At 38.8% G+C, this 17,937-nt stretch overlaps 1 protein-coding gene across 6 annotated transcripts in view; it reads left to right on the top strand.

Annotated features, from left to right (window-relative positions):
* PTPRM (protein tyrosine phosphatase receptor type M) overlaps positions 1–17,937 on the top strand; it is a 773,521-nt gene that overhangs the window by 516,214 nt on the left and 239,370 nt on the right. For 4 of the 6 annotated variants that reach the window (XM_077900008.1, XM_077900007.1, XM_077900012.1 and 1 more), the window contains one exon: positions 3,585–3,659. The exons of the other annotated variants lie outside the window; for them this stretch is intronic. In XM_077900008.1, coding sequence (XP_077756134.1) covers positions 3,585–3,659 — 75 coding nt within the window. The remainder of the gene's footprint in view (positions 1–3,584; positions 3,660–17,937) is intronic. 6 annotated transcript variants of the gene reach the window in all.

Below are 17,937 nucleotides of genomic sequence, written 5' to 3'. Positions count from 1 at the left end.
TTTTTATAGTTGGATTCCTTTCAAGACCACTTTGGTCCAACTGTCTTAGCGGTTAGTATATGTATTTTCTTTGACTTTTGCATACCTTATGGCTGCCTGTTGGTCAGTGGTAGGGCTGAAACTCTTTTTATGCTAGTTCTAGAAGGCTTTGTTGATTATCAATTCTAAATGGACAGGATACACTTAAAAATCAAAATCTGTCTTGTAGGAAGACTTCTCATATTAAATGAGGTATATCCATTCTAATTGACTTAATAATCAATTTAAAATGTATACTTTGCATCAATCTTCCATAAAATAATATTTTCCATAACATTGTACCAGCTGTCCTTCTCCTTGACAGTATAGCCATTTTGGGGCTTTCCTATTATAAATTTATTTTAAAATGTATGTGAGCACCTACTGAATGTTAGGAGATAATCTGTGAGACGTCCTAGTACATAAATATATCACTTCTAAATTTTTAAGGATTTTGAGTTCATAGATGTTTTGAAGGACTTTTTTGTTTGGTTCCTTTATTTTCAGTGTATGAGGGCTAGAGTCATATGTGTGTATTTATTCCTTTCTTTGCTATGATTTGGCTAACAGCAGTGTAACCAGAACTTGAAACAAAAACTTCATGAGAACACATACTAAATTCTTTCCAAAAGCATTATAGGAGTCAGACTAAAAGTCTTAAACAAACAAACAAACAAAAAAAACATTGTTCTAGTGTCATATTTTAAGGTGGATTTTTTGTGTAAAAAATGATTCACTGTTTTTAAGCTCAGTATTTTATTTAACTTAACATTTGTCCTACAACGTGCATATGCTTTGCTAGAAGACCTTCAGAAAACTTTGAAGGATTTCCATTGTCCTGATACAGTTTCTAACTAGATTCAGAAATTTGAATGTTTCTCTTTTTAATCAATAGGCTCTTTGAGAAGTTTCTGTAGACTGTTTTCCTGTTCACTGTTTTGTTCAAAGAAATACCATAGTTTCTAGGCCACAATGCTACAAAATGAAAACCCACCAACAAAAGACCTGAAAAGAATGTCTGTTGACATGCAAAGCTAATTAAGATTCTTTTTAATTATTCATATTCAATACAGGAGAAAAAAATATATAGTAAGACCACTAATCTATGCTAATATGTTATCATTTAGCTATGGATTTAGAAAGAGAAATATAGATATGATCTACATTTGTCATTCAACATTTTGTAGAGAAAATATATTCTTTGATTGATCTTAAATAGTCTTCCTAATGTACATCATGAGTATATCCAGGCCCCTGAGAAGTTAATAAGGAAAAGAAACCTGTTTAATTTTGTTCAACCCTATGTTTCCCAAATAATTTGACCCAAACTAATTTTCCAAGTAACATGAAAGTCATGCGAAAGAGTTTGATAAATACTGCTTCCTCACATTCCAGAAGACCCCATTACATGCAGCTGAAATGATGCTTCAGAAGTCTGATCCACTTTTTACCTTTCACACATACCTTTGGACCTAAAAGAGATCCTACATTCATCAGCTACTATCAGATATTGTCTTCAAAGCATAGGTTTAGGATTTCTTACTTTATCTTAACCAAATTTAGCAGTATTCTGTTTTTTAATACATTTTTATTGATATTTTAAGACAGGGTGCAGCAGATTTTCAGGTAAAGGGCAGATGGTAAACATGTTAGGGTCACAGACCTCATATGGTCTCTGTCACAACTTCTCAGCTCTACTGTTGCTGTGCAAGAGCAGCTGTGAGTGTTGTGTAAGCAATTAAGTCTGACTGTGTTCCAATAAAACTTATTTGCAAAAGTAGGCCTTGGGCTGGCTGACTCCTATTTTAAGGTATTTTGTAACAGAATCAAGTTTTTTCCTGGTAACTAAAAATAATAGTCACAAATAAATACTTCAGAAGGCAGAACATAGAGATCATATAAAAAAGTCCCTCCTGATATCTATAATATATACTTTTTCCATCGGGGTTTTGAGCCTCCGATTGCAATTTGCCTTTCACTTAGTTGTAAATACGTGGCTGCCCAACATAGCCACTCTCAAGTAACTTTTTGTTCATTTTATTTAACTTTTTTCAGTATTGGGTAGATCTCTGTTTTTGATAAGACATTATAATTGGTCTTGAAAGCAGAGTAGGTCACATTTTCCTGTAAGTAATGGAAAACCATACGGGAATGTTTCAACAATGGTCTCTGACCAAGAAAATGTTATATGTATAAACTTGGTATCAACTTCTTAATGAGTCTTAGAAATCACATTTTACTGTTTACAACTGACTATATCAGTATGCAAAATTGCATACTATATCCTACCCAGAAAATTATCTCTGTAGTACCTCGGGAGTCCTCCATCTTCTCCAACTGGTAGTTTATTCATCTTACTTAGCAAGACTAGGAAGTTTTCATTAATAATGTGTGAAAGATAATTTTCCCACTTTCGAACCCAGTTGCTACAGTTGTCTAGTTACAAGGAGCAGCACCGTTTGAATGGTGCAGAGGGATATTTCAAAATATTATGCAGCAGCAGTTTTGGGTTTAATTGTCTGCAGATGGTAGATGATCTATTTTCCTTACTCGCTGCCACATTTCTAATAGCACCCAGGCTGTTCCATGTAAATTAGTAATCTTTCATGTAAGCCTGTCCTTAATTTTCGAATATTTTTTCTTTGCATCATTTTCCAGCTGTATCATGTTAGAACTGACGTTTTAATTTTCTTTTTTTTTCCTCCCCAATATCTGTGTGTCATAAATGTTAACCATTTAAACACAACTGCTGAGCTGTATAGGCAAACCAAGAAGCCTGACTGGTCCACTTCAAGAATCTTAATCATGTCTTTGGTCATATGTGAACCATGACAACTATAGCAAAGGCAATTACTGGTTTTCCTTTTTTTAACCCTTGCTTTGAGATGCATTTTTTTCAGTCCCTTAATGTGACAAACTAAGGTTCCCAAATGGAAATGTTCTACACAAAATTTAGTTATCAGAGAAATTTCTCTACCTAAAACTGTTTTTAGTGAAAGAAGATAATGTGCTTCACAAAGGTGATTTTAGCAAGAAGAGGAAATACTGTGACTTCAGCAGCAGAATTTGAAGTAACCTAATAAATTTTAAAAGCCTAAAGTTGGGATCATCAGAATTAGCAAGGAATCATTTATACAGACACTCGATAACAGTCGGGAACACTATTCAGTCTTGAGTCTTGTTTAAGACTTAGGTTTGGTTTTTCCTTTTTTTTACCCCCTTCAGTTGATCTACCCAAAATCTCAGCCAAAGCTTGAACTGTGTCATAGTTAGAAATCTAACTGCCTGACAAAGCTTATCTAAGGGAAAAGAATTCTGAAAATTCGACACTTTGCTATGTTTTTGGGTTTTTTTGGTTTTGTTTTTTGGGTTTGTTTTGTTTTTTTTGTTTTTTTGTTTTTGTTTTTGTTTTTGTTTTGCTTTTTGCTTTTCTTCTCTTTTTGTCGTTGTTGGAACAAAGTTGGGACGATGTGATTTACTGATCGAGATTCTCCTTGCTAGCCTAGCCTCAGTTTGGCTTTTTCTTCCCTCATGCATGCTGACCTGGGGATCTTCCTTTGCCATAGCTGCGATAATCGTGACTCAGCTTACAACACCTTACATTCGCATCGCCCCTGCCGCAGGCGACGACCAACTGACAGGTCAGACGTTCAAGTATAGATGAGTCATCTTGCCCATTTCCTGCTCATTTTTCTCAGCTTTGTTTCCCCTCTACATTTCCTCCTTTGCTTAAGGCTTGTTTATAATGTTTCAGACTCTTGGTACAGACCTGTGCCCGCATTAAATCAAGTGATGTGCTTGGCCTCTTCTGTGTGCACATTTATACCCATGCATTACGCACAATGCCACTGCATGTTTTCATCATGTGTTTGTCTGTTTGTGTGTCCCTTTCTAGCCTAATGTTATACAGAATGAAATTTTTGGGACTTGCCTAGCAATACCATCAAGCAGATTTCAATCAAAATCCATAAAGATGGATGCCCATTTATGCAAATTCACCTAAAAAGGCTTTGCAATGTGAGGGTGAGCGAGGTTTGCTTTTCACCCTTGTAGGGTCTAGTTTGCACGCCCATGTAGCAATGCACAATTTTGAAATGAAAGTCACCCGAAGCTCTTTGGGGTGACACTGTTCAAATAGTTTTTCGTGTATGTACAACTGGAACAGAACTGATTGCATTCCTTATAGATCCTTGTTTCAAAGCCAAGTGTTTACGTAAAGCGGTGGCACATCTGCAAGTCAAATGCACTGAATAATTTAGGGACGTTTTTTGAAAAATTGAATGGCTTAGAGTCATAGACTTGAACTGTGTGCTTCTTTATAGAAGAAACAGCACACAGAAAGCAAGCTTAGCTAAGAGGTATTAGCTTGTCCATCCATACTATCTCCAGAGGTGTATGGACATCTACACAAACTCATAAGAAAAGAGCCCAATAAATGACTCCAGATTGAAGGTGAGTGGCCAGAGAACCCCAGAAGACCAAGTTTTGTCCTGTAATAAAAGCAACTCATTGTCAAGATTTCCTAACATTATTACATGGGCAGGATTCAAATTCTGGTTTCAGAGGCATCATCGACATCATAGTTTGTGGCAGGTAGTACAGGCATGGTTCAAGCTAAGAACATTTAGCTACTTTCCATAGAATTTCCACTCCAGCAATTGTTTTAAGTGTGTGAAACGAAGGAATGTACTCTTAAGGTTTAAGGGGAAAAAAGTATAGCTTAACTCATCGTAAGAATTCATAAATGTTTAAGTTGTTCTGTGAGCTTATTATTTTGGAAAATAAAAGCAACCGAGACTTAGGAAATGTACAGGCTGAGTTTTGTAAGGTGAAGAAATGTAGGCTAATTCTACTTCTTCCTCTGGTGAAATTCTAGCCTAATGTTATATATACATATTTTCAATCCCCTGTTTCAGGGCCCAAAAGCTATAGGGTTATTATTAACAGTGCTACTTCTGTCGCTTCCAAGCACATTTCTTTTACTGATGGAAGTTCTACTCATTACAGACTCTTTGTTATCCAGAACTTCTAAAGTGCTCTTCCCAACAGTAGAAGTCCTTACATGATAGTGTCTTTCTTAACACAAGTCCTCCGCTCTGACACCTTCATGTTGAAGGATGGGCCGATGGCCCGGTTAGGTGTCCTGAAGATGACCTGAGATGCTTGAGCAAGTCTGACCCCCAACTGTGTCTAGGCTGGCACCAGTTGTTGTCAGCAAACTTTAAAACTGGGTTGGCCCCATTATCCTAAAACAAGTGCTTATGGGAAATGTAGCTAAATAACCCCCTTCTCAGGCTTTACCTCTACCTACTACTTCAATATTAAGCATGCTATTTACTAGGCATGAAATAAGTGAAACTTCTGAACACAGATTTCTCTCTAAAACTTGCAAATTAAGAAGCTACCTCATAAATCAGCCGCCTTCATGATGCTTTCAGATCCAGTGTATCTTGTTATTTGGGAACTAATCTGTGAAGGACACATACATTGCTGTGGTGTATGGCTGCCATTCTTTTAAGGGATGCAGGAGATCTCCGTCATTTACTTTGGTTTATTAGAGATTAAAATGATGGAGTGTTAGAATAAGCCTCAAAAACCAGTAAAGAACTACTCCTGAGCTTTTCTCAGTGTTTACTGCTGGTTTTAATGATGGTTAATCTAACCCAGATAAATTCAAAATAAAGTAATATTTCTTTTGCATTTTCCATTTGTATCAGCCATCAACTTTGATAGCAGTAACACTGTCTTTTTAATAGATTTATTCATGAGTCATGCTGCAAGCTTGAGACTTAATGCATTTAATCACTTACCTGACATTTATTGAGCACCCTCTGTGTGCCAGGTATAGATCTACTAACTCTTATAAAAAGCTTTACTTTGTATGGTTGCCCAAGCTCTTGGCATCAGGCATTTTGCATTAGTCACATCAAAACCTACATACACACATGCTCTTAGGAATGAAAAATTACTATCGTGCTCGTCATTTAGCAGTTAGGACAAGACAACAGTTTTGTAACTAGCAGGCGAAAGGGACATGGATCTCCAAACCTTTCTTGTCATGTGGAGCAGCTTAGGAAATGGTCATTAGGACAATTCTGAACATTGCACATCTGTGCCCCATTGAACAGTTGTGGTTTTGCTTATTAGATCAATATGGTCCCTTCCAGAAGCCAATAGGAGACACATGAGGGATACATTCTGAAGTGCCCTCAGCAGTGTTTTTGTTCATTTTGTTGTGACTGTGCTGACATCATGCTCCTCCAATTGCTACTCAAGGCTGTACTTACACTAGGAAACCTTGGTGAGATAGTCCTCTGCAGCATAGTCCCTTTGTCCCAGAATGTGGCCCATGCTTCTTGTGTTTCCCTTGGCATGGATGGGACCTCCCTTGCTCGTCTAACACCAATGAATACATGCACCTGATTTCATCACCAGGACTGTCCTGGACACAGAAAACTGCTCATAAACATTAGCTAATATTTATTATCTGATTCATTGAACAAAGGCAGATCAGATTACAGAATGCTAGTGTGTAGGATGAGCAGGCCTGTCATTGCACTGGGGAGTGTTCCTTAAAATTTTTTGTCTTCAGCCAACCTTGAGAATGCATCATTATCCAATACACACAATATTCATACACGTTTATTTACCTGAAGCTAAGGCATTAGAAGTCAAACTGCCAAGACTACTCACTGAATAAGATTCACTCTGATTTGGTCTATCCCGGTCCATCTTATTTTGTTTCATTTTTTAAAAATTCTTATCACTACCTACTAAACTGATTTCCCACTATTGGGTTATAACCTGCAGATTTAAAAAATGCTTTACTAAACCACTGGATTTAGGAGATTGTAAAAGGAAACAGAATATGTAACTGTGATAAAGGCCCTATCTACCTCAAAACCACTCTAAAGAGTGCACACAGAGAAAGTGCTGGAAACTGGAAGTGCTTCAGGTTTTTACTTTGTTCCTTTTATTTTGTGGTTAATTTTCTCTGATATAGTACTGCTTTGGGAAGAAAATTAAAATCTGTGCACGCTAGAAATTTCTCTTTAAGATTTTTAGTTGATTTTTATAAATATCTCTAGGCTGTTTATTTTATATTAAGATATTTCTGTTTGTGACTTAATAACCCAGCCAACTCTGAAATCCTGTGGAGAATGTTTTCCTTAAACAAATTTTTTATCATCCGTTTTGGTTAATACATACATCTAATACGATAAGATCTGTATCCTAGAATATTTATAAACAAAGTGACTTCTGGGATTCAAGTACAGATCAGATATATCAGAGCATGTAGAATTACTTGCTAGATATAATTAGTAATAAAAAAAGAGAGAGAGAGAACTAGCCAAAGATTACTCCCACACAATTTCAAGTTTTGAAAAATGTATATGTAGCATATGTCTGTACTGTCAAAGATAAACACAGCTGGACATTAAAGCTGTAAAAACAAATTTTATGCACCAACTACTGACTATAGAGGATAGAGGTGGGCTCCATTTTGATTTGCACAGAGGGGACTGGCGTTTTAAAGGGAGAATGAAAAAAAATGAAATAAATAGATAAATAAAAATAAAATAAAGGGAGAATGAGGGGGAAGGGATGATGTGAGCAGGGGCTCAGTGGAGTCAGGGTAGTAAAAACTTATAAGAATCAGGAAAGGTGTATTAGTCCATAAAGCACCCATCTAGTTTGCTAACCGGCATTTATCCAAGTTAGGCTGCTCCCCTCTCCCAAGGGGCTGGGACACAGGGGCCCTGTCTTCAGATGTCATTGGAACAGACCATCAGTTCTTTGGGTAGCCTTCAGTTTTCTCAGGCAGGCAGATTAAGGGGGACCAGGTCACCTAGGGATGCAGCCGGGAGCAGTTAGAAACCATCAGGATTCAAGTCTTTACAGGCCAAGGTTGAGGCGTAGGGGAGGAAGGGCTCAGAGGAGTCTGGCCAGAGTTTGGTTACAGAGAGAATCTTTGCCAGTGTGTAGACAAAGCAATCATGAAATATATCTCAAAGTGTTCCTTTTTCTCCTTAATGTGGCTCTTAAAGCAAATAAAAATTTTTTAAAATTAGTTTTTAAAATTTATTTAGTTATTTTAGAGAGAGAATGCACATATTGGGGGAGAGGCAGAGGGAGAAGGAGAAGGACAGAATCTCAAGCAGGCTCCTCTTGGAGGCGAGCCCAACACAGGGTTCACTCTCCTGACCCTCAGACCATGACTGGAGCCGAAACCAAGAGTCAGATGTTTGACCAACTGAGCCACCCAACATCCCAATAGAGTTGGTTTTTTATTTTATTTTATTTTATTTTATTTTATTTTATTTTATTTTATTTTATTTTATTTATTTATTTATTTATTTATTTATTTATTTATTTATTTATTTATAAAGATTTTATTTATTTACTTATTCCTGAGAGACACAGAGAGAGGCAGAGACAGAGACAGAGGGAGAAGCAGGCTCCCTGCGGAGACCCTGATGTGGGACTTGATCCCAGGACTCCAGGATCACGCCCTGGGCCAAAGGCAGATGGTAAACCACTGAGCCACCCAGAGATCCCCTATTTCTTATTTTTTTAAAGATCTTATTTATTTATTTATTTATTTATTTATTTATTTATTTATGAGAGACATGGAGAGAGGCAGAGACACAGGCAAAGAGAGAAGCAGGCTCCATACAGAGAGCCTGATATGGGACTCAATACCGGGTCTCCAGGATTATTCCCTGAGCTGAAGGCAGCCCTAAACCACTGAGCCACCAGGGCATCCCAAGAATCTTTTTTTTTTTTTTTTTTTTTTTTTAATGTACAATCTAAAACATGGAAGTCACTGAACTAGATCCTACTGAGGCAGTCAAGCAACTGAGTGTGTATGAGAAACTTCTGCGTTCTGGATGCTGTGCTAGAGACTTCCACAGGCAGTATTTCACTAAGTCTCGCAACAGCCACCAAGAGAATGTTGTCACACTTTTCAGTTGACAAAAGAAAGCTGAAAGGAATGAAACACCTCCACGGGCCCCAGGGACAAGTCAGGGAGCAGAATCTGATTCCGGGCTTTGTGACTTGAGCCCTGGGCTCCTCTGACCTCTGAGTCTGTTTGAACTTCTCCCTTTGTGCCCTCTGTGCCCTCCATGCTCTCCTTTCTCCCCTCCTGTGCCCCTCAGACGTCACTTGCATCCCATCTGGCCCTGGCACCCTGTGCAGCCCTTTCAGTTGGGTTTTATGGACACCTGGACCCTCTTGGCCCCCTGCCACCTTGCCCTCATCACACATCATATACTGGTCCCCAACCTGAGACAATCCCATCACCTGCTTTCTGGGCTTCTGCTTTCATACTTCTGGGTGTTACTTGACAAACGGCAGAATAGGAAGATTCACTGTACTTGAGATGTGTGCTTTGCCCCTCGCCTTGGTATTTTCCACTGATCAGTGTCTCCTGCATTTACCATGATAGAAAGATGCCCTCCACTCCCACCCAGCTGTTCTCTCAGGCTGAGCCCTCAGATGGCTCTCCCAGACCTCCACTTCCATTGCTGGGCCATCTCTACTAGGCAGGTAGCCCTTTGCCAGCCACAGCATGATAGGCCATCCTGACACCCCTGGGGGTCCTAGCCATTGGGTCACAGAGAAGGACACCTACTTCTCAGGAAGAAAACCCACAATTGAAGTTCACCAGCAACAGCCCAAGGAGATTTCTTGGACTCTCTCTGATGAGTAGGTCTGTAGCAAATACCATATTTAAGTATACCCTAAAGCCCTAACACCATCTTTCCAGAACACGTTTATCCTGCCATTTTACAAAGAATGAAAGAGAGCGCTAGATGCCACATGTCTCAGCTCATGAATTTTGAGCCCTAGGCGAGGTCTGACACTAGGCCGGCACCACAAATTAGGATGTAAATTTGGTGGTGACTGTGGGGGGGGGGGGTACATTGGGAAAGGCAAGGATCTCAAATCCTTCATCCCACAGATGCTCATTAGTCAATTGCCAGAGAACATCAGCATTGGGAGCCCTATAAATTGTTTGGTCCAGTCATTCTTAAGCAGTGCTCTGTGGGGTTCCATGGGAAAGCCTCAGGAGCTACATCTCACACAGGCCTTTCGGCTGGCGACAGTTTCACTTAAGAACAGTTATAGGTAGCATGGCAGGTGGGAACACAGGCTCTAGAATTAAATCAGTCAGGTTCAAATCTCAGCTGTGTCACCTGTCAGCAGAGTGACTTTGGGCAAGTTACTTCAAATCTCTGATCCTCAGTTTGCTCATCTGTGAAGTGAGAGTTATAGTTTTACGCACAGTAAAGTTGTCAGGATTAAATGAACAAGTAAAGTACTTTGTAAGCCCTGAATAAATGTTAGCTATTAGTGTTTTCCTTCCTTAACACATTCTTTTCACTTATGGGAATGATGCAAACCTTTTTATTTGTTCATCGATTCTTGGAGCACGTATTTCCTGAGTGCCTACTATATGCTAAACCCTGTGCTAGGTAGGCTCTTGGGATATTTCAATGAACAAAGCTTATAAAAAAAAAAACCTCATATATACTGAAAAATTTTATCCCATGTCTAATACTGATCTCATCTCCAGCCCCTATAATAGCTGTCCTTCTCTCTACATAAAAATATACAAATATATTCAGATTTTTCACCACCATTTGTATACTTAACTCTGCTACTAGCATTTTATACTTACTGGGTCATGAATTCTCCTTCAAGCCAATACAAATCAATCTCAGACATTCTTTTTCCTAGTTCAATATTGTTCCTCTGTAGGGCCGTATGATGGTCTGTTCACCCAGGTCCTTGTTAATGGATATTCGGATTTTCACCAGTTTTTTTTTTTTTTTCCTGCTAACAACAGTCACCACCACAAACTGGAATAAATAACCCTCTGTATATATTCTTTCCATTTTAACATTTCTTTTTTAATGATTCCCAAATATGGGTCAAAGAGCAAGTTCATTTTTTATGAACCACTGTCCATATTCCTTTCCTTCCAAATTGCAGCAGCTCATTCTTCCACCCAGTACCTGCTAAGTGTCCCCTTTCCCATAGCTCCACCTGCACTGGATGTTTACCTCCTCATGTTTCTAGTATCATGCATGAAGGTGGGATTCTCCTGACTTTTCCTGAAGCTGAGCATCCTTGCTTCTGTTTATTGGCCATTTGCATTTTTTCTTCTCCATTTGTTCATACTTATTCCAGTCATTGCTATTCTTTTTACTTCATTGTGTCTTTTGGCATCAAGAAGTTGTCATTTTCAGATAACGAATATGTTCCCATTTTCCTCTATTTCTCCAAGGTTTTTATTTTGCCTGAGAAGGGCTTCACATCTGTGATTATTCAGCCATTCTCCTGCATTTCAGCTCTTGAATCCATCTAGAAATCACCACCAATAGAGTGTGGTCTATTGCCAAGGGAGAGGTCTAGCTCTTTCCAGATAGACAACAGTTAGACTGGCTCTCATTATTAAATAAACCATTATTTTCTCACAGAATTGAAGCACCATATTGTCATATATTAACATACACGTATAGATTTTGTTAGGGTCTTCTTAGGGTCATCCTACGTTATTATCATCATTTTTTATTAAGCTGTTTTTAATGATATTTTATTATATGATAAAACTAGAATTCTCTCCATATTCTTTGTCAAAAATCCTTCACTGCTGATTCCCTCCTTGTCTACTTATCAGTTCTTACGATGGCCTACAGCCTTAGAGGACTGCCCCATTCCCCTGATGAGCTCTCCCTTCCTCCCTCTGCCTCATTCCACACTAGTTGCCCTCACCTCCCTGTGGCTCTTTGGCCACACCAGCCATGCTCCCTCCTTTGACCTTTCACTCCCACCTTCCCCTTACTTAGGAATATTCTTCCCCAGATACCCACTTTGCCAACCCTCTTGCCTCCTGTAGTCCTTGTTCAGATTTACCTGCTCAACAAGTTCTGCTCAGATCTACCTTCTCAACTCACCCTTCTTCACACTGCAGCCTTCCATGAGACCTCTCCCCACCCTCTCCACACAATTTGTCCCCTTTGGCTGCTCCTTAGTTCCTTTTTATAACACTTCTCACCTTATGTGCTATTTATATTTGCTACTATCTTTCTCCCCCTCCTAGAACACAAGCTCCTGAGGGCAAGAATCTTCATTCGCTGTGTTCTGATGTATCCCAGGCACTGAGAAGGTGGCCAAGCTCACACCAGGCAGTCAGGTTCCAAAAATACCAGTGAGGTTCTCATTGGATTTTTATCAAATTTATACATTATCATGACTATAGAAATATGATAAATCTCTCCATCAATTCAAATCTTGTTACAAAGCTTGTGATACAGATTTGGGGTTTTCTGCATTAGCTGGCTTTGTCAGGTCTCCCTCTAAAACATATTCTAGGTTCTCACCTTCTCATCGCCAGCACACCAGCCTAAACCACTGCACACACATTCTGACTACTCTTGTGGCTCCCTGTTGACCCATCTGACACATGACCACTGGACTGACTTTGGGAAACTGAAGTCTCCTTCCATCACTCCTCTTCTTGATGCTCTTGAGTAGCTTCCTACTGCACCAGCGTAAATTCCAAACATCACATCACAGCAAAGGGACGTGCAGGGTCTGGACCCTCTCACACCCGGCCCTCGCCTTCTATCGCTTCCTGCCCTCCACACTGATCTCCTTTCTCTTCAAAGGACCAAGCTGGATCCTGCACCAGCAATTTGCATTTCCTCTTCTCTCTGACTGCAACTCTTCCCCTGATCTTCATATTTCCAGCTCCTTCTCAGAGTCCAAGACTCAGTGTAGAGGTACTTCCTTCAGAGAAGGCTCCCTAGACCACCATCCTGAAGCGCAGGTGTCTTGTTGGTCCCCGGCCATTATCCTGCCCATCACTCTGCTTCTTTGTGAAGTTGCCTGATGACTGCGTGCCTCCTCCCAGAATGTGGGGGAGGCAGGGTTCCATCTGCCCTGTTCCCAGTGTAGCGTGTGGGCACCTCGCAGGTGTTCCACATTATTTACCAAATGACTGAACAGTTGATGACCTTTCTTGTTAAATTTAGTGCTAGGTATTCTGTAGCTTTCATCATATCGTTAGGAAATTTTGAATAAATTTTGATGAGGACAGGAAGCTTTTGTGTCTTTTATTTTTCCTACTTTGGACTGATTTTATGTTAGTTGCAAAATTCATCTCTTCTTTAAAATATATAAATATATATTTGATTCAGTAGACCTCTACACTGCAAATAAAATAGACTCGTGATTTTCCAACCCATTTTTAAACAGGACAGTTTCAATCAGCCATTTATTTTAGCACGAACCATAAGAAAGGTTTAATTTAAATTTAATTGTTTTTGAGAATGGCCTGCCCACTCACACCAACGTTATCTGCTTCCTTCCACTCCCCAGACTGCATCTGACCACTTCTCTCCCTCCACCCGTCAGACTCAGCCAGTGGATCGTTGGTACTCTTTAGGAGCAATAAGCTGCGACAGGCCTAAGCACAAGGCAAAGCATTTGCCCTTCTGTGGACTGAGGGTTCTCTATTTATAAAATGAAAATGTAATTAAAATCATATTTTAGTCATACTGAGTGTCTCAGTGGACTGGATACAGCTTGAAGATGGCATGATTGTTTACTGAACTTGAGTTTAGTCAGTGGCAGGAACAGCAAGTGCAAAGGTCCCGTGGTGGGAAGTGGCATGACCAAGAATGAAATATTTGTGAAAAAGACCATCACGGGGAAGCCTGAGTGGCTCAGTGGTTGAGTGTCTGCCTTTGACTCAGGGCATGATCCCAGGGTCGGGGCACCAAGTCCCACAGTCCCTGTGGGGAGCCTGCTTCTCCCTCTGCCTGTGTCTCTCTGTATCTCTCATGAATAAATAAATAAAATCTTTAAAAAGAAAAGAAAAGAAAAAGTCCATCATGGCTGGAGAGCAGAGAGCAAGAAGGAAGTATGAGTGGTCAGATTGTACAGGTGGGCAGAGGATGACCAGGACCTCAGAAATTACCTTAAGGACTTTCATGTTGATCCTACAAGCAATGGGCAGCAATTGAGGTATTTTCAGAGGTGGACAGGTTTAAGTTTGTACTGTACACTCCAGCCACACTAGAAACTTTGGAGGGTGGATGAAATAGATCAAAAGACTGGAATAAAGCTCTATGAAATGAAAGTTTCGTAGACAGAGGGAGCAGGTATGAACAAAAGAGCTAAATGCCAGCAAAATGATACAGCTTAAGTTCCGGCCCTGGGGTCTTGATAATCTGCAGTCAGCACGGCAGAGCACAAGGTAAGGAATTTCAGGGACAAGTTCAAACATAGCAGAGGGATACTGTATGTACCTTCGAGATGGAATGGTTTCATTCAACCTCTTGCCTGAGTTATCCACTTCATTTATTTTGAGAGCTATTTACTGGGGTATTCATATGAATCAAAACTGACAAAGAACATAAAGGATAATAAAACTCAGCAGTGTTGTTTGAATATATGGTCACTCAGATAAAATCTCAGCACTGTTAGCTGCAGACAGTTATATTTTGCCCGTTTTGAGAGTTGAGTCATTAGACTCATAAAGTCTTGTATTGGAGATTGTTAATTTTGTTGACTACGAAATATGTGTAGAAATATTTTATCTACCACTACAGGGGCTCTATTTCATTTACCCTGATACTTCCCACAGCCTGCCACTCAGTGCTTGGCACTTGAAAGATGCTCAGAGACCAGCTATAAATTTCTGATGGGATGAATTCAGGAACTAATTTCCACACCCTTTTTTGAGGAAAAATAGTATCTGTACCACAGAGGCACTCCCAACTATGACCACCATCAAGAGGAGTGGGACTCGGGGGGAGGGGGGTGGAGTAAGCATCACATGACCATCCCATGGTCAGCCTCAGTTAGGAAGTAGGACATATAGTTCCATTCTGACAAGACTAAGTTACAACTCTGCCATCCTTGAAACATTTAGCTTTAGGGAGATAGGCTCTGTCTCGCTCCAAACATGTTCACTGTCCATACTTTAGGAGAGAAGCATCTCTCATTCATCCCTTATGTGAAGAGCTTCTCGTCTTGTCTCCTTGGGAAACTTGATGTGTAATAATTAGCTCTATGTTAAAAGATGCAGAGAATTTAAAGAAGTGTACTGTGTACTCTTTGCTCTCAAGCAACTTATACCAAGGATCTTCGCTAAAGCCAACATAAACAGTTGACTAAATATTCCATGCCAACAAAATTTACTAACATCTTGAACCATTTGTAATAATGATAAGTGTGTAATGAAATAAGTTAGCATATATTCAGTTGTGCTCCAGAACATAGTATCTGTATGGTATCAGAGTCCTTCTCGGTGTCACAAGAGCTTTGATTAAATCTTTTGAGAAAATTTGGGTGAAAATAAAGGGAAGATAATGTCACCATTAAGCTTTCTCATAAATTAAAATAGCCAAACTCTTCATTGAAGCTGATAATCTATTTTTTTGGAAACAGTGGCTGAATTAGAGCTACTATTTTCCAATTAATTAGGTATCCTGATTTTTCAGGTGCATTCTCATATCAATATGAATGGTTAGCAATTCACATGCTGCCCTGTCTTAGGCACTTTTTGCTAAACAGTGAAGGGGGGTTTGTGTCAGTGCTACATATACTTTCGCCATAGAGGCCAATATAGAAAGTTAGTGAGGGGAGAATTTGGTTGGAATTTCAGCATGTCTTATAAGTATTGCTTGAGGATTCTAAAAATTTCCTTTTCAGCTGCAAAGAATGTAAAGTGAGGGGAAATTTTTATTCTTTCTGCAACACCAGCTGAATGCATTTTAATGGGCTGTAGTGTCACTGGTGATTTATTACCCCTTTTTGTTCTTTTATGTGTTATATTTGTCATTTTGCTATGGCAGTTTCATCTATAAAACAGTATAGTTACAAGGAAATGGTGAGGGGATACAGGACTGCCATGGGAGATTCTGTTGCTTTTTCCTTGTCATTTTGGGGAAGGAAATACTAAGTCAAATGTTAAGCATTTAGTTTCAGAAATAATATATTTTAAAAGATGTATATTGCACCAAAATAGTATTGTTTTCCACTTATGCTACATAAACTTAAGAATTTCTATGTAACAGTTTTCAATATCAGAAAACAACTACATTTTTTAATATCCTTTTTTGTTTTCCCTTCCACCAGCAGAGTGATAAAAGAAAATAAAACAGTGTATTTAATGGTCTTTTTAGCTTTCTGTCTTGAAAAGCACAAATTGAAATTTTATATTTTAGGAAATCTACCTTTTAATTTCAATATTAATATGATGCATTGTACATGTCCAACACAGATGCTGCAAGTAAAGCTTAGAATTCAAAATAAACCAAACTTTTGGTAAAAGATTCAATATACTGTGAAAAACAAAGTGCCTACAGTTTACAAAATGGTTTAAGATTTGTGTGTGAAAGATTTTATATTAATGAGTTAAATTAGTCTTGCCTTTTTTAATAAGGAAAGATATGTTTACATTTTATAGTAAAATTAAATTAATTCATCCTTGATATGAGTAACATGGAAAAGGCCTGGATATTTTTAAAATATTTATCAAGATTGAGTGACACTATCTGTTTCTCTAGGTCTTTCTCTTCATCCAAGTGTCCAGCATAGAACCAGACACATAGATGCTGTTCAGCAGTATCTACTTGTTGATAAATACCAATCATGATATTTTGATTTTTGTCCCTTGCTTCAGAAAAATGTCACTACAATTTAGAATATAAGGCATCAAGATTGATTCTGACAATTTTAGGTCTAAGAAATCCATGAATCTCATTCAGAATTTGTAGGTAAAAGGCCATGTGCTGCTGTTGTACAGTTAACTTTTTTTGTTGGCTTTGGACTAGTCTCTTTAGTAAATAAATGTTTTTAGAATACTGTAAAATACTAAGTATTTGTGAGAGGGTTTCTTTTTTTAGGTACTTACAGGTGTGATCTAAGATATGCAATCAGGATGGGAAGGACTCAGAAATTCCTTCATGATCTTGATGCAATAGGGTATAGAAGAGGCAGCAGATCTAGAATAAACAAATCTCCTTTTTTTAAAAAAGAATTCTTAAATATTTTATTGACATTGTAAAAGAATCAGGGGATAGTCAGGATGGGCAAGTGAAAGGAGAAAAAGCATAGTCCTTTCAACAAGGACAGGTTTCATTTCCTATCTTGATAATGCCAAGATGTGTTCATTAGTGACTCCAGTGGGCTGAAAGGAAGGCCAAAGGTCTTTAAAATGATGGGCTTCTAAAATTCTAGCATGTTAAAATTCCCCACTCCATCCCAACACACACACACACAGCTTCTAGAATTGTCATCATTGCCAAGGTGAAATCTCGGGGGATACTTGATTCGTTCTCAAACCATGGCATTTCTAGCTTAGCTACCGTATATTCTTTTCCTTTCACTATTTTTCTGGGCAGGAAACACATTTACTTTCTATTTGGAAATAATGTCAGACTTCAAACTGCAAACTTAAAAAATCACAGAGAATGCTGGTATATCCTTTATCATATTCACCTATTCTAAACATTTTACTCTACTTGTTCTATCATCTGCTCTCTCTCCTTACACAAGCATGCACACACACATATTTTTTTTCTGAAGGATTTGAGTATGACTTACATATGTCATGACCTTTCACTCCTAAATATTTCAGTGCATACTTCCTAAGGATAGGGATATTCTATTAGGTAATCATAGTACAGTAATCAACCTGATGGATTTGCTTTAACTCAGTACTTTACTGTTCTTGTTCTAGTTTGACAGTGAACCTAAAATGCCCTTTGTGACCTTTCCCTCCACTATAGGATCTAGTCTAGGATCAGTTATTCTATTTGATTTTTATGTCTGGCCAGCCTCCTTCGGGGTAGCCACTGTATATTCTTCATCGGGTGGCCGTTCTCTCTCTGGGCA

The sequence above is a fragment of the Canis aureus genome, chromosome 6, assembly GCF_053574225.1.
Source record: "Canis aureus isolate CA01 chromosome 6, VMU_Caureus_v.1.0, whole genome shotgun sequence".
Taxonomy (NCBI): domain Eukaryota; kingdom Metazoa; phylum Chordata; class Mammalia; order Carnivora; family Canidae; genus Canis; species Canis aureus.
The sequence above is the reverse complement of the archived record's forward strand: the minus strand, read 5'-3'. Positions and strand labels throughout refer to the sequence as shown.